At 43.7% G+C, this 27058-nt stretch overlaps 1 protein-coding gene across 2 annotated transcripts in view; it reads right to left on the bottom strand.

Moving 5' to 3' along the window:
- Positions 1–27058, bottom strand: part of mboat2a (membrane bound O-acyltransferase domain containing 2a) — a 91029-nt gene that overhangs the window by 6206 nt on the left and 57765 nt on the right. For both annotated transcript variants that reach the window (XM_064954115.1, XM_064954116.1), the window contains exons 4-10: positions 14227–14322; positions 10134–10189; positions 4623–4677; positions 2176–2359; positions 939–1131; positions 331–434; positions 157–221 (exon numbers count right to left, since the gene is read on the bottom strand). In XM_064954115.1, coding sequence (XP_064810187.1) covers positions 157–221; positions 331–434; positions 939–1131; positions 2176–2359; positions 4623–4677; positions 10134–10189; positions 14227–14322 — 753 coding nt within the window. The remainder of the gene's footprint in view (positions 1–156; positions 222–330; positions 435–938; positions 1132–2175; positions 2360–4622; positions 4678–10133; positions 10190–14226; positions 14323–27058) is intronic.

The following is a 27058-nucleotide window of genomic DNA, read 5'->3' as shown; positions in this document are numbered from 1 at the left end:
ATGGCCCAGACGCTAGCAGATTCAGTGCATTTATCAGCATTACTACTGATATAAGCCTACTATCTGTGATTGTACAATCTACATGACACACACACACACCCACACGACTACTGTTGTGCGATAGTACAGCGTAATCTGGTTTATGATGCATTTTACCTTTTGAGCCAAAGCGCCGTCTGGATATTCCAGTTGTCGAGAAACATCTTGAAACTGGTGGCAAACTGGAAAGAGAGTGGTTGTTGAAGTAGTGAATGTAGCCTAAATAATGAATAATAGCCTACTTCCACAGTACTAGTGAAATGTAAATAATATTTTTTTTTAAAGGCTTACCTCAATGTCCAGTATTCTCAAATTGGATATCAGGTCCCATCTTGGTGTGCCATCTTTGTTGTAGCCATTGAAGCCAAAGCCTGCAGCGTTGTTGATGGCATCAGCTGTCCAATGGGGAAAAAAATAACCGAAAAGTTACCAGGCAGTATGGCAGAGGCCAACAAAGAATAACATTATCCCTTACTGTCAAGACCATTTCATTTGACTGTACGAGGCTCTTCGGGGGTATTGTTCTCCACATTGCCACAGGAGGGCAGTGTAACACAACTCAAAAAAGTAGCCCAATTTTTTTGTGTGACTTTAGAAGGACCATTATCCGAGGCAATGTCACCCTGATTTGTTATATGGGGTGGCCAGCACCCACTTAATTCTCCCCCAAATGCCCAAAACGTCTGTCGTCCATCTTCTCTTACACTTTTAATCCCTGCACCACAAGGCCTTTAGCCTCTGGCCAGGCCATCATTGTAAGTAAAAATGTGTTCTTAATTGACCTGCCTAGTTAAATAAAGCAGCACCCATATAATTATTCCCCAAATTACTTCCCAGAAAATCATGTTTTTTTTTAAACTTCACATTTAGTCACGTGAATAATATTCATGTGCACTCACACAGGGTCCAAATGAAGTAGTACTTGGGCCGGGTGGCCAGCATGGAGAGGTACAGGTAGAGGACCTGGAGGATGAAGGGGGTAGAGGCCATGAACTTGTCGTCGATGGAGCGCTCCACAGGAAAGATCTTCGACACGGACAGGAAGACGGCCAGGGAGATGGCACAAGTGCACAGCTTGGAGATCACGTTGTTCTGTGAAGGCGAAACGGATGATTTTAAGACATAAGGAGGCCATGCAAGCTTATGACAGTCTTAAGAAGCATTTTAACCAGATAAATCGATTATACCTGCAAACTAGGGTTAACATTTTTTGTGGTATTTTTCTTTTCTTAAGTCCATTTACCGTAGATGTGTGAGGATTTGAACACTATGTCAATAGTTAACGTTTGAAATATCAGCTTTTGGGGGGGGGGGTGAGGAACTTAACAGGTATAGGCCTATCCCATAATGTACAAAAGCAGGAAATGTTGGATGTGTTGTGTTGCAGCTTTTGTGTTTTGCCGTCTTGAATTGCCACCTCAGTTCAAGATTAGCCTGTAAATTCACTTGTAAAACAAAAAAACCGCCAAGACTTCAGCGAGGCTGTCTGAGAAGTCTATATTTAGCTCGGCTTGTAATGTGTCCCTTCCCTTTACTGAATATCGGTCATGATCCTCTCGCAGGAACAACTCAGACTCTTGAGTGAGATATGAGTCATAGAAATGCCAACGATGTCAGAATAATTGAGACGCGCTCCGAGGGACGAAGTGACAAGCTACATTATTTTCTCCAGCCATCCTGATGTAAACGCTTATTTGGGTTGTAATTAAAGCTGTACCATCTTACCGAGGAAACAACACATTATATAGATTGTAGGTCATGGGATTGATTATCATTGTTGTGGTGGACACACACACACACACACAGAGTAAGAGGGCATTTTTCTTCTACCCGTGAAACCAAACCATACAAATACACGCTTTACCATGACTGTTTGTCCACTATGGACTACGCAAGCCCCAACTCACACTACCAATGATCACCAACTCTTCCTAGAAATATAGGCTGCGCAGGCATTTGCTCCAGTCCAGCACTAAGACAACTAGTTCAACGACTCACCTAATCCTCAAGCCCAGGTGTGCTAGGACTGGACTACAGCGAAACCCAGGACCAGAGTTGAAGACAAAAAAATTGACCAAGTATCTTTCCTATTCTACTAGGTTCATCCTGGTAGAGGGAGCTCTGGCATTGTGGTACCTTGGGCGAGGGCTCCGTATGCTTGTACTTCCCGTTCTCCGTCCCGTTGGCCTCCAGGTGGCGAGGCTGGTAAGCCGTGCCCTCGATGAAGGCCATGTAGTCGTTGTAGGAGCAGGTGGGCCCGGCCAGGATGCCCATGAAGTTACAGTTGTAGCTCAGGTACTCCAGCAGACTGGGCATCTTCCTGGGGGAAGAGGATGAGACAACGAATGAGACGTTAGACAGATGTCAATGAGAGGCAGCGGTCAAGCGCAGGGTCGTCTCTCGGCCACGCTAGAAAACGTGGACGGCGTTCTCGGAGCGCTCAAACCTCCCTTCCATCTAACGTTACCCTCGTCTCGTTTCCATCCATGTGTCTTTTAGCACGGTAAGTAGGTAACATTACCCCTACCCCGGCTTTGACCCTAGGTTAGAAACAAGTAGCACATGCGTCAGCCCTTTTGGCGTAGCATTCTAGCATGGCGATAGTGAACGCCCATCAAGTAGAGCAGCAAGAGTAGAGACCTAGTCTTCACTCTTGAGGTGACTCAGCAGACACATCCAGTATGATTGTGAATTCAGAGCATTCGTAGACTTGTCAAATGGATGCTTATAGTTCTCAGAGCCGATTTGTAAAAGGGGTTTTTGTTGCACCGGCTGCATTTGCGTCTGTCTGGCTCTTTGCAGGGAGGAAGTGAGGCCTTTCCCTGCAAAGTGCAATCTGTTGAGTGTGGTGGTGGAAGTACAGCAAGGTTGGGGTTTGTCTCGAGGGAAAGCAGCAAAATCACAATAACCAAAAGGTATTTCGGCCAAAGGGTTGGCGAGGATGCACTGGAGTTGAGGTGTTAGGGGTCACATCAGCAGATGACATACGTAAAGCATGTTTCTTAACTCCTAATGTACTTCACCAGACTGATTTGACAATGATATGTCATTTCCTGGTTGTTCAATGTCCTACTAAACTTGCACAGATATTGTTAAAGTAGTGCCAAAACGACTCTTAGATTAAATTCCTTTCACCCAGTAGTTGGTGGTTCCATTGTATAAACTCCTTGGTCTCTTACAGCTTCCTGACTGCAGGGCTCCAAACTGCAACCATTTAGTCACATTCTGCGACCCTTTAACTTCGCCAAGTTACATTCTACCTGGTCACTTCAATGAAAATGTCCTATTTCTTGGGGGGGGGGCAGATAAAACCATGTATTTGTTAAACTGCATTATCGTCATGATTTCTGTACTGAAAGTTTCTGCCGTGCCTGGCTGCTGTAATGAACACACACTCTCCCCCACCTCGTGTGCCCCTTGTGATTGCATTTCAAAATGCAATTCGGAGAAGAAAAAAAGAACAGCCATGGAAGTAACTAGTTGTCCATATTAAAAGAGAGGATGGTCTCTATTTCTCAACGATCATTATTGATCTCAAAATAGCATTGTCTATCGCAAGTGCACTAGGCCCCGGTTTTTTCAGGACATTACATTCATTGTTAGATGAATACATGGCCACTAGCAGTAGGTGTTATATTTAGAGTTAGCGATCTAGGTAATGTGTTCAGAGTTTCCACGATATATAAGTGCATATAAAGATTGATCTATATTGAACAAAAAAAACTCAAATTCTAGACCCCTATTTTTACAGTAAAATATAAAAACAGAAATAGCATAATCGTCAACTCAAAATTCATGACAATCGCTGAATTAGGTTGCATATCAAAATATGGAGGGGGGGGGGGTGTCCCCAAATAATGGGCTGGTGCCACAAACTGAAAATATTAGTGGCATGATGCCACCAGGGGCTAATGTTAGTCTGGAGCCCTGGACGGGACGTCTGGGTACCCTTTGGATCCGGGATACAGACTCCTTCACAGCCCCTGTGACTGAGGAGCCGTGGGGTGTTTAAGTCATAATAACCACTAATTATAGTTGATACCAAGAAGCATTCTGTACTCAGTCATTTCATGGGAAGAAAATACAATATTCTAAGATTCCTCCAGAGGCAATCATTTCCATCTTATTCCTCTTTTAGAAGCAAATATCCCGTCGTGAGCTACATTTTGCATGGTGCTGGACACAATCTTTCCTTGTGTCCAGAGCATTCAATATTATTATAGAATCAGAGTATAAGTTGAAAAAAAGACCCCCGTTTGTTACAATGAGAGAGAAAGAAGAGACCCAATAAAGAAGCAGAACAAACATCATTGGACATTTAATGTTATAATCTGGTGTATACATTTAGTTTTGATGTATTTATAAAGGGGACCCAAAAGGAAATACAACTATGTCATCCTCTGTGATTTTTAAATGCAGTGTCCACATGTGGTTGTATTGTCCTTTTAAAATGGTCAAAAATCGAGGACAAAATAAAACATCCCCCAGTAAAGCATTTTAATACCAAGCTCATAGCTTTGAGTACGGTAGTAGAACTGTCTCTAGTCCAGCTGGAAGAGTAAAAACATACCTGGATCACATACCTTACAGCTAGGCATCTCTGACTGGGGGTCAGCTGTTCCTCCTTCCTCGCCAAGCCTATGGGAACACAGAGTGTGGTCACATGACTGCACCAAACCCAACCCCTTGACAATTTTTTTTTTTACTGTATAGTCAACTCCTTATACAGTAAGTAAGAAGTGTATGCATTTCAATTTGAAAAAAACATATTCACTCATCAGGTGTTGATTGCAATACAATAAAGAAGTATTGATATACAGTACCAGTCAGTAGTTTAGACACGCCTACTCATTTAGACACGCCTACTCATTCCAGGGTTTGTAGAATATACACTGCTCAAAAAAATAAACACCACAATGTAACTCCAAGTCAATCACACTTCTGTGAAATCAAACTGTCCACTTAGGAAGCAACACTGACTGACAATACATTTCACATGCTGTTGTGCAAATGGAATAGACAACAGGTGGAAATTATAGGCAATTAGCAAGACACCCCCAATAAAGGAGTGGTTCTGCAGGTGGTGACCACAGACCACTTCTCAGTTCCTATGCTTCCTGTCTGATGTTTTGGTCACTTTTGAATGCTGGCGGTGCTTTCACTCTAGTGGTAGCATGAGACAGAGTCTACAACAGTCTACCTGAGGGCCCGACGTCCAGCTTTAGTCCAGGTCTGGAAGGAGATCCCTCAGGAGACCATCCGCCACCTCATCAGGAGCATGCCCAGGCATTGTAGGGAGGTCATACACACTACTGAGCCTCATTTTGACTTGTTTTAAGGACATTACATCAAAGTAGTGTGGTTTTCCACTTTAATTTTGAGTGTGACTCCAAATCCAGACCTCCATGGGTTGATAAATTTGATTTCCATGTGATTTTGTCAGCACATTCAACTATGTAAAGAAAAAAGTATTTAATAAGAATATTTCATTCATTCAGATCTAGGATGTGTTATTTTAGTGTTCCCTTTATTTTTTTGAGCAATGTAGTTCACTTCATTTGACCAGAAGTAGTGCACTGCATAGGAAATAGAGTGCCATTTGGGTGGAAGCCAGTCTTCTCTCCTTTAAAAATGGAACCTTTATTTAACTTGGCAAGTCAGTTAAGAACAAATTCTTATTTACAATGATGGCCTTCCGAGGAACAATGCCTTGTTCAGGGGCAGAACGACAGATTTTTACCTTGCCAGCAAGGGGATTTGATCCAGCAACCTTGAGGTTACTGGCCCAACGCTCTAACCACTAGGCTATCTGCCGCCCCTACTATATCCCAGGTCGTTTTGGTCCTGAATGCTGATAGCTGTGGTATATCAGACCGTATACCACGGGTATGACGGAATATTTATTTTTACTGCTCTATTTGCATTGGTAACCAGTTTATAATAGCAATAAGGCACATCACGGGTTTGTGATATATGGCCAATATTCCATGGCGCTGTGCATAAGAGCTGCCCTTAGCCGTGGTATATTGGCCATATACCACACCCACTTGGGCCTTATTGCTTAAAAGTAAGTCAGTATCTGGTGTGGCCACCAGCTGCATTAAGTCCTGCAGTGCGTCTCCTCCTCATGGACTGCACCAGATTTGCCAGTTCTTGCTGTAAGATGTCGGTGAGTTGGTGGAAGAGTGGGGTAACAAGTTCCTGGACATTTCTGATCCAACAGGTCCCAGATGTGCTCAATGGGATTGAGATCCGGGCTCTTCGCTGGCCATGGCAGAAGACTGACATTCCTGTCTTGCAGGAAATCACACACAGAGCGAGCAGTATCACTGGTGGCATTGTCATGCTGGAGGGTCATGTCAGGATGAGCCTGCAGGAAGGGTACCACGAGGGAGGAGGATGTCTTCCCTGTAAAGCACAGCGTTGAGATTGGCTGCAATGACAACAAGCTCAGTCTGATGACGCTGTGACACACCGCCCCAGACCATGACGGACCCTCCACCTCCAAAATGATCCCGCTCCAGAGTACAGGCCTCTAACTCTTTTCAACGATAAAAGCGAATCCGACCATCACCCCTGGTGAGACAAAACCGTGACTCGTCAGCGACAGTGGGTTTGTGCCCATAGGTGGCGTTGTTGCCGGTGATGTCTGGTGAGGACCTGCCTTACAACAGGCCTACAAGCCCGCAGTCCAGCCTCTCTCAGCCTATTGCAGACAGTCTGAGCGCCGATGAAGGGATTGTGCGTTCCTGGTGTAACCTGGCCAGTTGTTGTTGCCATCCTGTACCTGTCCCGCAGGTGTGATGTTCGGATGTACCGTGGTCAGCCACTGCGAGGACGATCAGCTGTCCGTCCTGTCTCCCTGACTCGCTGTCTTGGGCATCTCACAGTACAGACATTGCAATTTATTGCCCTGGCCACATCTGCAGTCCTCATGCCTCCTTGCAGCATGCCTGAGGCACGTTCATGCAGATGAGCAGGGACCCTGGGCATCTTTCTTTTTGTGTTTTTCAGAGTCAGTAGAAAGGCCTCTTTAGTGTCCCAAGTTTTCATAACTGTGACCTTAATTGCCTACCATCTGTAAGCTGTTAGTGTCTTAACGACCGTTCCACAGGTGCTTGTTTATGGTTCATTGAACAAGCATGGGAAACCATATTTAAACCCTTTACAATGAAGATCTGTGAAGTTATTTGGATTTCTATGAATAATTATTTTAAAGACAGGGTCCTAAAAAAGGGCTGTTTTGCTGAGTTTAATCAAAGAAATAGAATAAATCATACATCTGTGTAAACTGATGTGATAATAGGGTTGCACAATTCTGCTAACTTTCCCAGAATTCCCCAGCTTTCCAGAAATCCTGAAGGATGATTCATGGAATTACACTGGAAAAAGCAGGAAACCCGGGAATCTTCCAACCAGGATTGGGGAAAGTTACCGGAATTTTGCAACCCTATGTGGTAATATAGACCAATTTGAGATCAGATCACTCCAGTACAGCAGCTTCAAGCGAGCCTAATTGCTGTGTGCTCCCTAGGTCACTCAGCAACATTTAATAATTGTGATAAGTCATATGCAAAAGAGAGAGCGGGAAAGTCAGAAAACAGGGAAAACAACCCAGTACACTGACCCACTGTGGTGATGTGGTTTTGTTCTCTTTCCCCTAAAATGTACAAGGCCTAAATCAGCTGTGGCCTGAGCCCATCTCCGTCGGTCTCAGTCAGAGTGCTATACCAGTACTGTTAGGGAGACTGAGGTAGTCTTGAAAACCTGACCCTATGCAACAGCAACTAGGGTCTGGCTTCAATGACGGACTCTTTTGGCATAGAGGAACTACGTCGATAGGAAGAGATACCGGGGGACTCTCAAATCACGAGGCAAAACCTTTTCAGTTGTTTCAGTTAAGGTAGTTGATGCAAACTAGCCACTTGGGGAAATGCACTCATTAAAAATAACTTAATTGATTTTTCTTGCTAGCTACTATTTAGTATTTGATTCAAGCGGATGAAGTAGTGATCTAGACAGTGACATAGTGCCTCTATGCCAAGAGTCCATCATTGAAACCAGACCCCAGTCACTGTGTTGCCGAGGGTCAGGTTTTCAAGACTAAGAGGCAGAGGGATGAGATGGTCCCACTGCCATTTAGCTAATAACCAGATTAAACTCAGAATCAACCGCTATTCCACCCAATACTCCGAACACACATTGACCGTAAATCATTCCAACCACACAGCTGAAAGAAAAAACCGCGCACGCAACTGTAAAGCCTTAAAAGGGAAACTTTGGGATTTTAGCACGGAGGCTCTTTATCTACTTCCCCACGTACTCAGATGAACTCGTGGATATCATTTGTACCGGTCTGTGTCCAGTATGACGGAAGTTAGAGGTAGTTTTGTGAGCAAATGCTAACTAGCGTTACCCATAGCGCAATAACTGGAAGTCTATCTACTAGATGGGCGACGACCGTTATAAGGCACAATGCGCAAGCAGTGTCTGTATACAGCCCTTAGCCGTGGTATATTGGCCATATACCACAAAGCCCCTGAGGCGCCTTGTTGCTATTATAAACTGACTGGTTGGTATATGCCTCAATCCCAAATGAATGGGAAAGATGGGCAACGTCTAATTTCCTACTTTTAGATGGTGCCCAACTTTTCATTTTTACTCAAGTGCGAAATTGTCGGCGTTCCCTACCTTTCCCATTCACTTGATTGCCCACTCTGCACCTAAGGGATTACACTCCACATCATGTAATACTTCGTTTTTGTATTTTTAAGATGACATATTATTGCATGGGACAATATACACACATTTTTGAAAAAATAAAATGTTGAGTAAATGTATCTATTGGAGACTTTATTTTAATAAGATACAAATGTAATGAATTGAAAGTTGATGTAAAAAAAAAAACAATTTTATTGATAAAGTTACGCCAGAAATGATGTTGGAAAAAAGTTGTCCCCAGAATTTCTGGTGAAAAACCTGGGGTCCCTAATGAAAAAGTTTAAATACCACTGCATTACATGCTTCCCTCGACAGAAAAAGAACATGCAGTGTTCACTGTGACATCACATAGATGTATGGTCTTAGATGTTCATTACTTATGAGGAGAAATCAGTAGCCTACACTGCAACTAAAACACTGGATGCACACACACACACACACACACACACACACACACACACACACACACAGTGAAGCTATTTGACTGAAGTGGAGGAGCTGGTCAGCCTCAACTCCCCTAAGCCTCTCGTACACTCCTTCATTCTAATCCTGTCCTCCCGACACCCATCTCTCCATCCTTAATTAGCTGCTGTGGCCGTTTGGCTACTTCAGACTTCTAACGCTCTACTTTACAGGACTTCAGAGGGAGTACAGCCATGTAATCCCCATTCACACACACACACACACACACACACACACTTCTCTCTATGCATACAGCATCTGACATCATGGATGATTTGGTGTAGGGGAGAGGAAAAGGCGTACAGAGGAACTTGGAGAGGGAGGGAGGGAGAAGGCGTAACGTTACATAAGCTCGTTTACATTGCCACCCCTGCTCACGCGACTGAGTCCACACTAAACATTCCCCACAATACAAGCACTGATGTATCAATTACTGTATAATGAAATCTGTTCTGTTCTGTTTTAAAAATGTGAACCAATTTGAAAATGGTATATAAAGTTTAATTTCAATTAAAAGTAATAAAATGGGGAACTGGATATAAAAAGGGAACTATTTATTGTCTGCAAGGTGACGAGGAGACAGATGGAAACTCTTTCGAAAAGGCCTTGCAGATGAAACCAAAACAATCAACATGGAACTTTCATATCCCCTCTGACTTTGTGTTTCTATTCAAAACAAGGTGACTGCAGATTGTGTTCACTATGCATAGCTTTAGCTGTCTGGCAGAAAGGAAGCCGAGCAGCGCAGTTCATAAAAATCACTGTGTTGTCTCTCTCCATCTGCTGCTGCTCTCGACTCCCACGTGACTGCCGTGACAGCCTTTATCGATGACAAATGACATGTTCCTTCACCACGGCTCACTTCCTCAGCTAACGCACATTACACACAAGTACACACATGCACGTCTCACCGTCGTGTATCTCAAACGCCAAGCTGGTGATCTTCTGAGTGATGACCATCATTGGCCTATAGGAGAAACACAGGAGAGGAGAAACCAAATCACATCAACTTATGGTCACCCGACTGCCTCCTCTCTCACCTACACTGGAACGAGCTTCTCCTTCAACATCTCATCTCCATCAGGCAGACATTACTCATTTACCGGTGCATTTGGGAGGACTGCTGTAGCGAGACCTGTCAGTCACTCTGTAGAATACAACAGACTGACTTCATGCTGCTTTTGTATACGCCCTAAAGACAACGTGGCACAGTGTCAAGTATGTAATACTATGTGACAGAAGAACGGTGGGGTGAAAGACTATCCTTATTAAAATGTTTAGATTCATTGGTTGTAGGTTGCACATAAAAACCAGTCGTTCAAAATGACATGACACCACAAAGCTTGTATCAGATTAAAACTAGTAGCAGATTGATATGTTGTGTGGAATAGATTGGGCCCTAATCGTCCAAGCCAGAGAGAAAGTACAAATATTAATTTAGATTTGACTTGATTTAGAGAAACTATTATACTCGAGTTATGCTTAGGGTTGCAAAGGGTCTGAACATTTCCGGTACACTTCCGGAATTTTTCCAGAGATTTTCCATGGGAAGTTAAAAGCCCGTGTGTTTAAATAATTTCTAACTTCTTAACAATTTATGCTAGTAAGTTTTTACTACCATGTGGATTTTAGCTTGCTTGAGCCTTTCCATACGTTTCATTTCAAAACATTCATCTTACAAAGCAGTTGTTTAATATAACTGCTTAACTATTTATCTGTACATGGGAGAAAAAAAAGGTACTCATTTTTTTCTAATCTGTACAGGAAAATGCCACTATCTGATGTGTGAAGACATTTCACTGCAGCTAATGTAGAAGGAAAAGCTGTGTACATTTGCAAATATTGTGCCAAATCATATGTGAAGAATGCAACAAAGATGCAGAATCATCTGGCCAAGTGCATAAAGTTCCCTCAGCGCTCACAACAAGCAACCTCTGACAAAAGTCCCTCTACTTATAATTCGAGGTGAAAATGATGAAACGGACACCTTATTGATAGCAACAGCTCATGGTCCTCCTGGAACCAGACATTTTTGTGACTCAATGGAGGAACGTAGTCAGAGAAATGCTGATGAATGTCTTGCTCGAGCTGTGTATGTAACTGGTTCACATCTGATGCTCACAGGCAATGTGTAGTGGAAGAGATTTCTGAATGTTCTTTACCCAGCATACACCCCTCCAACCAGACATGCTTTATCTACTCATTTGCTGGATGCAGAGTTCAAATGAAGGTCAAGCAAACTGTATTGCAATCATCTCTGATAGGTGGTTAAGGAATAATTAACTACATCATCTCTACCCATCAACCAGTATTCTACAAGAGCACAGACACACCAGTCACTCCATTGCAGATGAGCTGAAGGCAGTCATCAATGACCTTGGACCACAGAAGGTGTTTTTAATGGTGACAGACAATGCTGCGAGCAGGAAGGCTGCTTGGTCTAAAGTGGATGAGTCCTACCCTCACATCACACCCATTGGCTGTGCTGTTCATGCATTGAATCTGCTCCTCAGGGACATCATGGCACTGAAAACAATGTATACACTCTACAAGAGAGCCAAGGAAATGGTTAGGTATGTGAAGGGTCATCAAGTTATAGCAGCAATCTACCCCACCAAGCAAAGTGAGAAGAATAAGAGCACCACATTGAAGCTGCCCAGCAACACCCATTGGGGTGGTGTTATCATCATGTTTGACAGTCTCCTGGAAGGGAAGGAGTCTCTCCTAGAAATGGCTATATAACAGTCTGCCGATATGGACAGTCCCATCAAGAGGATCCTCCTGGATGATGTATTATGGGAGAGAGTGGTAAGCAGCCTAAAACCTATAGCAGTAGCCATTGCATGGATTGAGGGAGACAATGCTATCCTGTCTGATGTTCAGACTCTGCTTGGAGATGTAAGAGAAGGAATCCATACTGCCCTGCCCACTTCACTGTTGCTCCAAGCAGATGAAACTGCAGTTCTGAAATACATCAAAAAGCGTGAAGACTTCTGCCTGAAGCCCACACATGCCGCAGAGTACATGTTGGACTCCAAGTATGCTGGCAAGAGCATCCTGTCTGGTGCAGAGTTCCACAAGGCATATGGTGTCGTCTCGCCAACTTGGCCTGGATGAGGGCAAGGTTCTTGGCAGTCTGGCGAAGTACACTTCCAAGCAAAGGCTTTGGCATTGAGATGTAATATGGCTGTGGTGCCAACATGTCTCATCAGCCACCTGGTGGAAGGGACTTTGTGGATCTGAGGCTCTTTCCCCTGTTGCCTCCATCATCCTCCAAATCCCACCAGTCGCCTCAGAGCACAACTGGACCTTGTTTGGGAACACACACATTCAGGCAAATTTGAGGCTTTTTGAACCTGACAACGAGCCATCTTCAACTAGGTTAGAAAGTGACAGAGAAGGTGAGGCCTCAGTCTGATGTTCAAGAGGTGGGCATTGAGAAAGTCCAGGGAGAAGACATGGAAGCCTGAGAGGAAGACAACCAAAGCTTTAGTTTCTTGACTATAATTTTACAGATCTTTAGGGATCATTCAATATTCCCTTTCTTTTGTTGTTCAGTGAAATCATCCCATGTGAAGAGTCAACTCAATTAAAATTCAATTCTAAACTAAATGGTTTGGGGTTTTTTCTACTGGAATGATTTAATAATTTGCAATGAAGTCTACTTAAAAGATAAAGGTAAAAAGGTTTGTCTCCATATGATATGGTAAATATATCCAATGCAAAAAAAACATCTACATTTAAAATGGTATTTATATTTCTGTTAGTTTCCACCTCTGATTATTCCCCAAAATGTGCAACCCTAGTTATGATAACCTGTTTGCAATCCCGCTAGCTTGCTGGCTAGTTGGCTACAGTAGTTGGCTACTGCCATCAGCGTTGTTTTGTTATCATCAGATGTAGCCTGTTCCACCATTTGCACATAGTGCGGGAAAAGGGAATTCGGACACAACGTCGGCACGGTAGACATTTAAATTCAGCGGTGTAAAGTACAAATACTTTCAAGTACTACTTATGTGGTTTTTGGGGTTATCTGTACTTTATTATATATACTTCACTAAATATTCCTAAATAAAATGTACTTTTTACTCCATACATTTGTCCTGACACCCAAAAGTACTCGTTACATTTTGACAGGAAAATGGTCCAATTCACACACTTATCAAGAGAACATCCCTGGTCCTCCCTACTGCCTCTGATCTGGTGGACTCACTAAGCACAAAATGCTTTGTTTGAAAATTGTATATTACCCCAATACTTGTAGACATTTACTGGGTGACTTTCACTTGAGTCATTTTCTATTAAGGTATCTTTTACTTTTACTCAAGTATGACAATTGAATACTTTCCCCACCACTGTTTACATGTAGGTGTAGATACATGACATACTTGAAATTCCATGATCAGAATACAAAAGCTTCATGAAATGGCAAGTCTAGACACAGCCTTAGTCATTTAGAAGCTTTTAGTCACTGGCATTTCATGAAAAAAGACAAGTATGGGGGGAAAGGAATGGAGAGGAAGAAACAAGAAATGAAAAGAGGGAGGTCTGCACTTGTGATGCCGTGGGTCTCCTACTGGGGTTGCTTAGCAACTGGCCACCCCCGCCCTAGCACATGTGTGTGTGTTGCTGTCTGGTTCACCAGACACTCCGGAGGAGATGGAACAATATGCCGCTGGGGAACCGATAATACTGCGATACAACCATTCACTGACACTCCCCATTTCGCTACATTCAACATCCTGTTATTACACAACATTTAAGTGTATAAAGTTGTTGGAGTTTGGGATTCTCTCCGCTGGATATGTGGTACTACTGATATTTGACTCCCATGGTCATTCAACTCCTGTTTCTGAGGACCGCCATGTCTGTTGGTTTTCCATGCCAACACAATGATTTAGATATGTAAGTCGCTCTGGATAAGAGCGTCTGCTAAATGACTTAAATGTAAAAATGTAAATGTAATGAATGTCATTGATTGTTGACACAACTCCTAGTACTTACCCGGTGAAGTCTGCAGAGTACATGCCATAGTCAAAGACATAGACCCGGGTTATCTGACAGAAGCTGAGGTAACCCAGAGCAACTACGAAGCATAACCTGCAAAGAGAGGAGAGACAAGGTTAGTCAAAGAGGTCAGACACGTTCTAATGTCTATACTAGCATACTTTGCAGAATGCACCCCCCTATATATTGTTTCATACTAGGTAGTGTGCTAGTGTGGGTATAGGAAGAGAGTCACTGGTCATGTTCTCATATGTATGCAAGTATACAGGCCATGGCTTTTTCCACATTTTGTTACAGCCTTATTTTAAAATGGATTAAATTGTGGGGGTTTTCTTCAGTCACTCAATCTACCACACAATAATGACAAAGCAAAAACAAAATTAGACAAAAATAAAATAACAAAAAAATGTGAACCTTCTCCCCAGTCTGAGGTCCTGAGCCCTCTGGAGCGGGTTTACATAAAGGATCTCTGAACTTTTGCTCCGTTCATCTTTCCCTGACTAGTCTCCCAGTCCCTGCCGCTGAAAAACATCCCCACAGCATGATGCCGCCACCCCCATGCTTCTCCGTAGGGATGGTGCCAGGTTTCCTCCAGATGTGACGCTTGGCATTCAGGCCAAAGAGTTCAATCTCCAATCAACTCCAAGGGAGCTGTCATGTGCCTTTTTACTGAGGAGTGCCTTCTGTCTGGCCACACTACAATAAAGGCCTGTTTGGTGGAGTGCTGCAGATGGCTGTCCTTCTGGAAGTTTCTCCCATCTTCACAGAGGAGCTCTGGAGCTGTGTCAGAGTGACCATTGGGTTCTTGGTCACCTCCCTGACCAAGGCCCTTCTCCACTGAATGCACAGATTGGCAGGGTGGCCAACTGTGTTCTTGGGGACCTTGAATGCTGCAGAATTGTTTTGGTACCCTTCTCCAGATCTGTCCCTCAACACAAACCTGTCTCGGAGCTCTACGGACAATTCCTTCGAACTCATGGCTCGGTTTTTATTCAGACATCAATCCAATCAATTGAATCTACCACAGGTGGATTCCAATTAAGTTGTAGAAACATCAAGGATGATCAATGGAAACAGGATGCACCTGAGCACAACTTCAAATCTCATAGCAAAGGGTCTGAATACTTATGTCAATGTTTTTTTTAAATAAAATTGGCTAAAATATTTGTAAAAATGTTTTGCGCTTTGTCATTATGGGGTATTTTGTGTAGATTATTGAGGGGAGAAAAAGTAATTTTATCCAGTTAAAATAAGTCTGTAAAAGTCCAAAATATCTGAATACTTTCCGAATGCTGTATATCAGTTAGAGGAAGGACTTCATGGTTCAGTTTGAGGTGAACAATATACACATTCAACAGGTCAGACAAAAAAAACATGACCGTTTCCTACGATTTATTCATCTCCATGACATGATAATCAATGAGAGATCACTACTATAGGTTGGTCAATCAACACAATAGGATGGCACTACATCTTACAGGACATGAATGTAATCATTTACTCTTGACAACACACTCTGTTCCTCCTCAGCTTCAAGCCTCTTTATTCACCACTCAAAGAGCCATTGCCGAAGCAGGGACGGTGGGCTTGGCTGCATATCTGTGTGGAAGCCGGGCGAGAGGGCAAAAACCCAGCTCCCGCCGTCCTGTCAGTGTTGTTAGGAGACAACACCAGATTTCATTGGTGAAGGGGGAGAGAGAGAGAGAGAGATCACTGAGGGCTGCTGGGACAAAGCTGACACTGATTCAGCTTGCTGGAGCATCCATCTGGTTCTCCACAATGGAAGGTATTGTGGACATCCGAGGTGCCATTAGACAAATCAACTAGTCTTTGTTTGGGATGAGGAAGAATGCTGGTGGTGTGCATCTTAGATCAAGTAAGATGGCCGTCCATGGTTACAAGGCCAAGGTGCTTTGGAATAGGAGTAAGCCTCAGTGTTGATTTGAACATGCTGTCACCTCATCAGGGTACACTTGTGTTTCTCAGAACAGCAGGTGGTTGATATAAGTGGGATTGCTATCCAGTTCCAGCATATCATTCAGACTTGTAAAACCCAGGTTTCTTGACTGAAGAAAAATGGTGGAAGAATTTGATTACAGAGAAAGAAACCGGGCTGCCAATGTCCTTGACATTCGTTTTCAGGGCAGTGAATCAGAGCGGATCTAAAATCATTAGACCTGTATATCGACTACCTAGGCCAAGTCAAATGCAGTGCTTCACCATGCATGCATTTTTTAAAGAAGGAATCTTAATCTATTAGAGGCCTTTTCTATTTATCCCAATGCAAAATTTCAGCTCAACCACATGAAACAAGGAGTTGAAGCAGTTTCCAACATTTGCTGAGAAAAAGCAACAAATGCCAGAGTTTAGCTTCAATAAGTAAGTAGCTGATCCCTTGGCCTGTCTCCCAGAGGGGAGTGCTGGCTGGATCACAGAAAGGACCTACGAAAAGCTTTCTCCTAGGGGGCCTGGTATGTGTGTGTAAGTGTATGCACGCGTCTACCCCAAAGGTCAGCAATATATTGGGATTCCAAGTAAGGCCAAGTTATTGGCAGGGGCGCAACATTCACTGGGGACATAACCCCTCCGACATTAAAAAATAGCATATTTGTCGGTGTGCTTTAAGACCATGCAGACTCCTCAGAGTGGTCGAATAGGCTGTTTTCTGCACGGACACTACAGAGCGTGCTGACAGGTTGTGTGAAAGCAAAGCTTCTGAAAGGCTGGTGTTAAGGTCCAGCACGGGAGCGATAGAGGCAGCTGCTGTATGTATTGCGCTTTCTCTCCGTGTTGTAAAAGCAAGCAGAGCAGAAACTGTCTACTCTTTAGTTGACTGATATAGATGGCAAGGTAACTGCTGTATGTATTCCCAGTGTTGAACTACTAGTATGTTACGTTAGCGAATGTTTCATCCCCTCGACTGAAGTGAATGAACTAGTAGCAGCTAGTTAGCTACCAGAGCCAGTTCAGCGCTAGCTAGCCTCTAACTATATGTCAGATAGCAATATCTAACAGCTGTTGTATGTGTATGGAATTGTTTTGTAGCCTGTGTTTTGTCCCATTTGAAGAGAAGTAATTTGATGATGTCCCGTTAGCTAGCTCACTAACTTTTGCTCAATCACACTAGACCTGAATCAAATGATGAAACCTGATTTTTATTAGTCAGTATAATAAAGCAACGTTATTGATCTGTCCGTTTACCGAGCTAATCCCCTACTTTTCACACTGACACGGTATAAACAGCTCTACAGGCTTCTCCGTCATGGTGTACAGTCAGTACACAACATTATGCTCATGTCTTAACAGGATCAGATGGTGACAGGTGTCCCTGTAGGGTCAGACAGCCAGGGAAGAACAGTCTACGGAACTCAGGTGAATTTTGCAGAATATTATAACAATTAGTGGATGGCTACAACATTCCATCTTGAGTTGATGGGTAGGTTACTGTCTGGAATAATGGTGATTTCAATTATTGAACTATTATATTATCCATGAATAGAATCAATGTATAAATGTACACCAAGGTAATTATTTGTCATGCCTCATCTGAGCAGATGATGACAAGGGTTTCATCAGGGTCAGGCAAACAGGGAAGACCAGTCTGACAGACCAGAGGTGAACTTTTGCAGATACAACACTTCATTCTCTCTGTGCAGCAAACACTGGACAAGCCAGAAGCTTCACAGATTTAAACTATTTTAAGGCAGTCAAGCAAACCTCTAAAAGTTGATTTCCAAACTTTATCAAGCGTACTACTATATCTCTTGACACAATGATGAAAATAATCATGGCCTCTAAACCTTCAAGCTGCATACTGGACCCTATTCCAACTAAACTACTGAAAGAGCTGCTTCCTGTGCTTGGCCTTCCTATGTTGAACATAATAAATGGCTCTCTATCCACCGGATGTGTACCAAACTCACTAAAAGTGGCAGTAATAAAGCCTCTCTTGAAAAAGCCAAACCTTGACCCAGAAAATAAAAACTATGGGCCTATATCGTATCTTCCATTCCTCTCAAAATATTTAGAGAAGGCTGTTGCGCAGCAAATCACTGCCTTCCTGAAGACAAACAATGTATACGAAATGCTTCAGTCTGGTTTTAGACCCCATCATAGCACTGAGACTGCACTTGTGATGGTGGCAAATTACCTTTTAATGGCATCAGACAGAGGCTCTGCATCTGTCCTCGTTCTCCTAGACCTTAGTGCCTCTTTTGATACCATCGATCACCACATTCTTTTGGAGAGATTGGAAACCCAAATTGGTCTACACGGACAAGTTCTGGCCTGGTTTAGATCTTATCTGTCGGAAAGATATTGGTTTGTCCTCTGACAAGTCAACTGTAAATTTCGGTATTCCTCAAGGTTCCGTTTTAGGACCACTATTATTTTCACTATATATTTTACCTCTTGGGGATGTAATTCAGAAACATAATGTTAACTTTCACTGCAATGCAGATGACACTCAGCTGTACATTTCAATGAAACATGGTGAAGCCCCAAAATTGCCCTCGCTAGAAGTCTGTGTTTCAGACATAAGTGGATGGCTGCAAACTTTCTACTTTTAAACTCGGACAAAACAGAGATGCTTGTTCTAGGTCCCAAGAAACAAAGAGATCTTCTGTTGAATCCGACAATTAATCTTAATCGTTGTACAGTCGTCTCAAATAAAACTGTGAAGGACCTCGGCGTTACTCTGGACCCTGATCTCTCTTTTGAAGAACATATCAAGACTGTTTCAAGGACGGCTTTTTTCCATCCACGTAACATTGTTCAAAAATGCAGAAAAATTAATCCATGCTTTAGTCACTTCTAGGTTAGACTACTGCAATGCTCTACTTTCCAGCTGCCCGGATAAAGCACTAAATAAACTTCAGTTAGTGCTAAATACAGCTGCTAGAATCCTGACAAGAACCAAAAATGTTTATCATATTACTCCAGTGCTAGCCTCCCTACACTGGCTTCCTGTTAAGGCAGGGGCTGATTTCAAGGTTTTACTGCTAACCTACAAAGCATTACATGGGCTTGCTCCTACCTCTCTCTGATTTGGTCCTGCCGTACTAACCTACACGTACGATATGGTCACAAGACGCAGGCCTCCTAATTGTCCCTAGAATTTCTAAGCAAACAGCTGGAGGCAGGGCTTTCTCCTATAGAGCTCCATTTTTATGGAATGGTCTGCCTATCCATGTGAGAGACGCAACTCGGTCTCAACCTTTACTGAAGACTCATCTCTTCAGTGGGTCATATGATTGAGTAGTCTGGCCCAGGAGTGTGAAGGTGAACAGAAAGGCTCTGGAGCAACGAACAGCCCTTGCTGTCTCTGCCTGGCCAGTTCCCCTCTTTCCACTGGGATTCTCTGCCTCTAACCCTATTACAGGGGCTGAGTCACTGGCTTACAAGGCCTCTTTCATACCGTCCCTAGGAGAGGTGCGTCACTTGAGTGGGTTGAGTCACTGATGTGATCTTCCTGTCTGGGTTGGCGCCCCCCCTTGGGTTGTGCCGTGGCAGAGATCTTTGTGGGCTATACTCGGCCTTGTCTCAGGATGGTAAGTTGGTGGTTGAAGATATCCCTCTAGTGGTGTGGGGGCTGTGCTTTGGTAAAGTGGGTAGGGTTATATCCTTCCTGTTTGGCCCTGTCCGGGGGTGTCATTGGCTGCTCTCTCTAATTCTCTCTTTCTCTCGCTCGGAGGACCTGAGCCCTAGGACCATGCCTCAGGACTACCTGGCATGATGACTCCTTGCTGTCCCCAGTCCACCTGGCCATGCTGCTGCTCCAGTTTCAACTTTTCTGCCTGTGATTATTGTTATTTGACCATGCTGGTCATTTATGAACATCTTGGCCATGTTCTGTTATAATCTCCACCCGTCACAGCCAGAAGGGGACTGGCCACCCCACATAGCCTGGTTCCTCTCTAGGTTTCTTCCTAGGTTTTGGCCTTTCTAGGGAGTTTTTCCTAGCCACTGTGCTTCTACACCTGCATTGTTTGCTGTTTGGAGTTTTAGGCTGGGTTTCTGTACAGCACTTTGAGATATCAGCTGATGTACGAAGGGCTATATAAATGCATTGGATTTGATAGGGGCTTTTCCCCGATGACACAAAACATGTAAAACAAAAACGTGAGGAAGACCTGAGATACACTACTGATGATGATGATGATGATTAATGGATACAGATATGTTAGAATGCCCAGTCATGTTCATATCATCTCAGACATAAATTAGTGCAGTTTAATACCATCCATAGAACATACTATATGCCGGGAAACTGAATATCTGCTGGAGGTGTAAAACATAAAAATGAACATATTTGCATATGTTATGGTCTTGGGAAGGCTGGCTGAATTCTGTCAGAGATTATGTTATTTTACCTCAGTATGTCTACAGATTATCCCTTCCCCCTCTTTGTTTGCTTGGAAATGTTGATACTGGAAACATATCAGAAGTAACTGTGTAACATTGCATTTCGAGCTGTACAGTACTATTAGGCATATGATATATATTATATGAATGGTTCTGTGTGTTAATGTGTAGGTGTGTGTGTGTTTTCCAAACCTTTCCCTTAAAACACACAAAAAAAGATGGAAGGATGTTGTGTTGGGGAGAGAGCTGAGTTATTGACTAGACCAGTGGGAGTTGGCGTGGAAGCAGCTCAGGCTGGCTGGGTGGTCTGGCTGAAATTAGATATAGAGGATGTCTTAATAAAGAAACTAAAGTTAAGTCTTTGTACTTTATTTATAAGAGTTGTTCATTTGTTAGGCTATTGGTTAAAGGTGCAAGACAATATTGGTTATTGATGTGGTCATCCTATCTGGGTTGGCGCCCCCCCTTGGGTTGTGCCATGGCGGAGATCTTTGCCGGCAATACTCAGCTTTGTCTCAGGATGGTAAGTTGGTGGTTGAAGATATCCCTCTAGTGGTGTGGGGGCTGTGCTTTGGCAAAGTGGGTGGGGTTATATCCTTCCTGTCTGGCCCTGTCCGGGGGTGTCCTCGGATGGGGCCACAGTGTCTCCTGACCCCTCCTGTCTCAGCCTCCAGTATTTATGCTGCAGTAGTTTGTTATATCTGGAGTACCTCTCCTGTCTAATTCGGTGTCCTGTGTGAATCTAAGTGTGCGTTCTCTAATTCTCTCCTTCTCTCTCGGAGGACCTGAGCCCTAGGACCATGCCCCAGGACTACCTGACATGATGACTCCTTGCTGTCCCCAGTCCACCTGGCCGTGCTGCTGCTCCAGTTTCAACTGTTCTGCCTTATTATTATTCGACCATGCTGGTCATTTATGAACATCTTGGCCTTGTTCTGTTATGATCTCCACCCGGCACAGCCGGAAGAGGACTGGCCATCCCACATATGCTCTCTGTAATTCTCTTTCTTTCTCTCTCTCGGAGGACCTGAGCCCTAGGACCATGCCCCAGGACTACCTGACATGATGACTCTTTGCTGTCCCCAGTCCACCTGGCCGTGCTGCTGCTCCAGTTTCAACTGTTCTGCCTTATTATTATTCGACCATGCTGGTCATTTATGAACATTTGAACATCTTGGCCATGTTCTGTTATAATCTCTACCCGGCACAGCCAGAAGAGGATTGGCCACCCCACATAGCCTGGTTCCTCTCTAGGTTTCTTCCTAGGTTTTGGCCTTTCTAGGCAGTTTTTCCTAACCACCGTGCTTCTACACCTGCATTGCTAGCTGTTTGGGGTTTTAGGCTGGGTTTCTGTACAGCACTTTGAGATATCAGCTGATGTACTAAGGGCTATATAAATACATTTGATTTGATTTGAACATTGATCTAGTTCAGACATATCAATCAAACATATCAAACATATTTAATCATCTCTTACCTAGCTTGACTGTGGGCATTTTTGCTTACTTTTTGTTGTTCTAAATAGAGACTTCTATGAGGGCCATGGGTCATATCAGATTGTGTGGAAATGTGTGGAACATTTGCTGAGTGGAAATGTGCTTTAGATGTCCCCCGAAAATGGGAAGACCCTCAGACTCCCTGCCAAATCAGGCTGTGTGAGGGCTATTTGACCAAGAGGGAGAGTGATGTCAGATGACCTGGCCTCCACAAATCACCCAACCTCAACCCAAGTGAGATGGTTTGGGATGAGTTGGACCGCAGAGTGAAGGAAAAGCAGCCAACAAGTGCTCAGCATATGTGGGAACTTCTTCAAGACTGTTTGAGAGGTTGTCAAGGCAAAGGGTGGCTACTATGAAGAATATAAAATAGATTTTTTTAAACATTTCTTTTGGTTACATGATTCCATGTGTTATTTCATAGTTTTGATGTCTTCACTATTATACTACAATGTAGAAAATAGTAAAAATAAAGAAACTCTTGAATGAGTAGGTGTGTCAAACTATTAACTGTTACTGTACACACACACACACACACACACGTATAGTACCAGTCAAAAGTTTGACACCTAGTCATTCAAGTTTCTTTATTTTTACTATTTTCAGGTGGAGTAATATACCCCTGATCACACGTAAACACAGATCAATTTCATAGCAGCCACGTTGTATTCCTTCTCGCATCTATGCTCTCACCGCCATTTGTGGACTTCAATGCACAACACATCAGCTGTATGTGACCAGGTCAAAAAGAACTTAAGCCAACCTGCTACACAGCCTACATTGTTGTCACCATTTTAGCTAATGTAGCATCAGTCAGCATAGCGAATAAAACCAACGCGTTAGTAAACCCACTACAAATCATGCAGCAACGTTAGCATGCAGTTACACCGGCAGGCCCCAGTGGCAAAAAAATTAGTAATACCATAAGCTTACCTTGATTTGGAGGAGTTTCAGTGTTGTGTTGGAAAGTCATAGCCAGCTGTTTCAGTAGGTTTTAAACTAGCTAACTGCATTTGTTAGCTGAAACTGCAAAAAAATGACTCATGCTTCTCCATTTTGGAAGAAATGTATTTGTTAAAAACGATTCAAGTATTGTCTCTCTCTCTTTGAGTCAACTACTCAACACATTTTATGCACTGCAGTGCTAGCTAGATGTAGCTTATGCTTTCAGTACAAGATTGATCCTTTGATTGGGTGGATAAACATGTCACTTCATGCTGCAAGAGCTCTGATATGCTGGAGGACGTCCTCCGGAAGTTTTCAATATAACTACATATTATGGAAGGGGGTGAGAACCATGATGAGCCTCATAGGTTTGGAACTTAAGTCAATGTACCCAGAGGAGGATGGAGGCTAGCTGTCCATGGTGCTACGCTACAGAGTGCTGTTGAGGCTACTGTAGACCTTTGCAAAATAGTGTGTTTGAATCAATTATTTGGTGACGTGATCATATTTAGTATAGTTTTATCTAAAAAGGAGTGTAATTAAATTCACTGAGGATGGTGGCCTCCACTCCTCCAGAGTCCAATGGCAGTGAGTTTTACTCCAGACGACACTTGGATTGCATAATCAACAGCGCCACGGTGAGCATTTGTAAAGACCGTTGGCCTTATTTAGCATGATGTTGCCTGGGGGGGTAAAACTACAAGGATCAACTGTGTCAAAAGGCCCCAAGAGCAATCAAGGTGTCGTCAAGGACGTATGAATACTGAACCCCACCTTCAGAGGTCAAAGTATGTATTGAGACTACTGACCTGCACTTTGAGAGTTTTCCCATCCGATGTGCATTTATCAACAGTCAACTGTATGCATCTCAAATCAACTGCATACGAGAAGTCCACCCATCTGCAATGACCATTTCACTCCCATTACCACTGTATGTGTTGCTCTACTGAATAACTATTGCAGTCGTTTCTGAATCACCAACAAGCCGAGTCATAGTAGAGTTGCCATGCGACGTGTCTGACCCGCAGAACCAGCCAACTGTCCACTCCGTCACGGGACAGACATATCTGGGAGGTGACGCGGTGTCATTAGTGCCATTTCAACTGCTGCTCCTATTTCTAGACAATGAGCTGGCAGCGAGCCCCGGCCCAAAGCACTTGGCATTCCAGAGCAGTGAGGCACCACGCCTGGACCTCCGCCGCCTCCTTGGCCTCCCACTGCCCTAACCCACAATTAATCACGCCTCATAAACCCTCCAATTACCCTAATATAATAGGACAGAAAGCAGGGACATTTGCTGCAAAGGCCCAGAGTGCATAATAAAGCCATGTGTGGAAGAGGAAAAAGAGAGAGAAAAAAGTTTTTTGCTGTTGCCTGCCAGGTTATACAATTTCTTTCACAGGCAAAAGGAAAGGTGGTCTGGGCTTCAATAGCAACATGAATAACAGATCAGCCTTTCATGTGAGGAAGCTCTTTCTTTCGCTGCACTGTCTATCGCCTTCGCTCACTTTGTCACCTCTCCTCCAACAGTCGTTTTTGTCAGGTTCTCCATTTCAACATCTCTGTTATCTGAATGGAGGTTTGAACCGGTAGTTCTCCAGACATGGTGCTTATAAAGGTGAGTCGTTTCAACTGGTGTTATGAGCTAAATCGACTTATGTATTACTCAGACAGTATTATCTGTAAAACAGTTCCTGACCTAAAAAAACACAAACTACATTCATACAAACGGTATCCCCTTCCACAAGTCCGTGTGTTATGACTGCTAACTGCACCAGTCCAGTACGTCGCAGGTGTTTTATGGGTAGACAGTCTTGTCATCCAGCAGGTGGTGCTGTGTTTGCACTAGAGGCATAGAGAGCTGAGGACAACCTCACAAGAGCGTTCCCCGACCTTTCTCAGGGTTCGACATTTGAGAGAACAGCCAAGTTGAACACTACACCAAAGAAAACAATGCTGCTACCACAACAGCGAGTGAACGACAACTCTACGCACGTAGCGTACCACGTTTTGTGCGAATAACCTCTTCAAATACCCAGGTGTCCCGTGTCCTTCTGGCTGCTTTCATCAAGACACCAAAACAACAGTCAGTGACACCATGACAGTTATATGAGTGGGAAAACATATGGCCACCACTATACAATAATATAGTAGAAAAGAGTTGTATTTTTCACAGAGGCGCTAGGCTACTCCATTATCAAACTGGGGCCTACACTGTAGATGGATGGTTGTTCCATTTATTTGCTCTTGCGGGACTTGCGAGTGTTCCTAGCACCAGCCTCCGCTGTGTTTAATGCTTTCCGGGAAATTCCATTACAATCTGTCTGGTGAGGTGTCTGGACAAAGGCAGAGGGATGAGGAGAAAGGGATGATACTCAAAATAATAATAATCGGCACATGCCGATATGGTAAAATGTGTATTTTTTCTCTCTACATACAGTACTAGAAAAACTGTACCCTTAATTTCTACCTCTGCAATTTCAGTCCCCCCGTCTTTGTCTACATCCAATGTTCACCCTCTCTTTTCGTCAGACTTTGTTACCACTCCTCTCTGACCTGAAGCAAACTCTTGATGTTTTTTTGAAATACATTTTTATTTCACTAGGCAAATCAGTTAAGAACAAATTCTTATTTACAATGACGGCCTACCGGGGAACAGTGAGTTAACTGCCTTGTTCAGGGGCAGTATGACAGATTTTCTTGTTACCTTGTCAGCTCAGGGATTCAACCCAGCAACCTTGGAGGTTACTGGCCCAAAACTAACCACTAGGCTACCTGCCGCCCCATGTTGATGGGAAAGACGAAGAGAAATGTGTGCAACAACTACAGTCGGATCAATGTCATAGTCTCTTGTAGTCATTGCAAAGTTCCACTGCAAATCTGCCTGATAACGGATAGGCTACATGATATGCACCCATGCTGCCAGGTTATTCAACCATAAGCAGCTTAAAATGTTCTCTGGCTTGCCGTTAATAAAAAATCTAAATCATTGCATATCATTTCATTCACATAGGTGGTCTCCTCCGCGCCATTTACGCCCAACGACCACGTGATCACTACGTAAAGTAGGGAAAACTTAGAGGACAAATGTAAGTTGATGTGAAAAAGCAGAGCTCGTCTCTGCTGATTTGACAGTAGGATCTCACCCATAGCAATCAAGCAGTAGTCTTACTACATTAAACCGTTCACACACAGAAAGCTATTCACGAAGCCTAGAAAGACCCGCCAAGGTAATGACAGGTTAGGTCAGATCTGAGGGATCTGAAGGATTCCAAAAGAGATCAACAGCATCTGCAAGCTCAGCAACCTCCGCTTTCCTGAAAAACACAGGCAGGTTACACACAACCTCGAGGACCAACAAAATCCGAACGTGAACTGGTCACCGCGCCCCGTTCTCTGACTAGACCGTGGAACGTGCCAAAGAAGGTTGAGTAAGACAGACCCAGAGGCTGAACTCTAAACCAGGCCCTGCCGTGAGATGTGGTCCTGTGTCAGCTCGGAAGACAGCCACGTTCCTCTGCATCCTAGAACCTCAAGAGGAAGCAAACGCTTCCACGGAAACGACTCCATTTGCTGTTCAACTGAATTTCGGGCTTTGCTTTTTGAAATGTCACCTCCAAATGTGATGACGGAGTGCATTTACCATCAGGGTCGTCCTCCATTGTACCGTTGCTGGTCGCTGTGATGGACATTGAGCCGAGGTGTTTGTAGAGCCTTCAACTTCAGAGAGGGATTTCATTCCATTTCACACCTGACCTCACAGCCCTGCCCCTCAGTAAAAATAACCACAGAAGGGAGCGGGGTGGAGCAATAAGTGCATTCCTCAGAGTGTTCGGGGTGGGGGGGGGTCATGGACACAGACGGGCGTCGCCTGGGGGGTATTTCCATCACCGTCAGGAATTCAGGCTCGTCAGCACCAACAGGATGCTTTATCGCTGGAAGTTACAGTGGAAACATCTTATCACAGTGATCCAAGGAAGGCCAGTCTCATCCTTCGTGAATATAAGCAGCGCTTAAAATTTGTA

The sequence above is a fragment of the Oncorhynchus masou genome, chromosome 32, assembly GCF_036934945.1.
Source record: "Oncorhynchus masou masou isolate Uvic2021 chromosome 32, UVic_Omas_1.1, whole genome shotgun sequence".
NCBI classification, from domain to species: domain Eukaryota; kingdom Metazoa; phylum Chordata; class Actinopteri; order Salmoniformes; family Salmonidae; genus Oncorhynchus; species Oncorhynchus masou.
The sequence above is the reverse complement of the archived record's forward strand: the minus strand, read 5'-3'. Positions and strand labels throughout refer to the sequence as shown.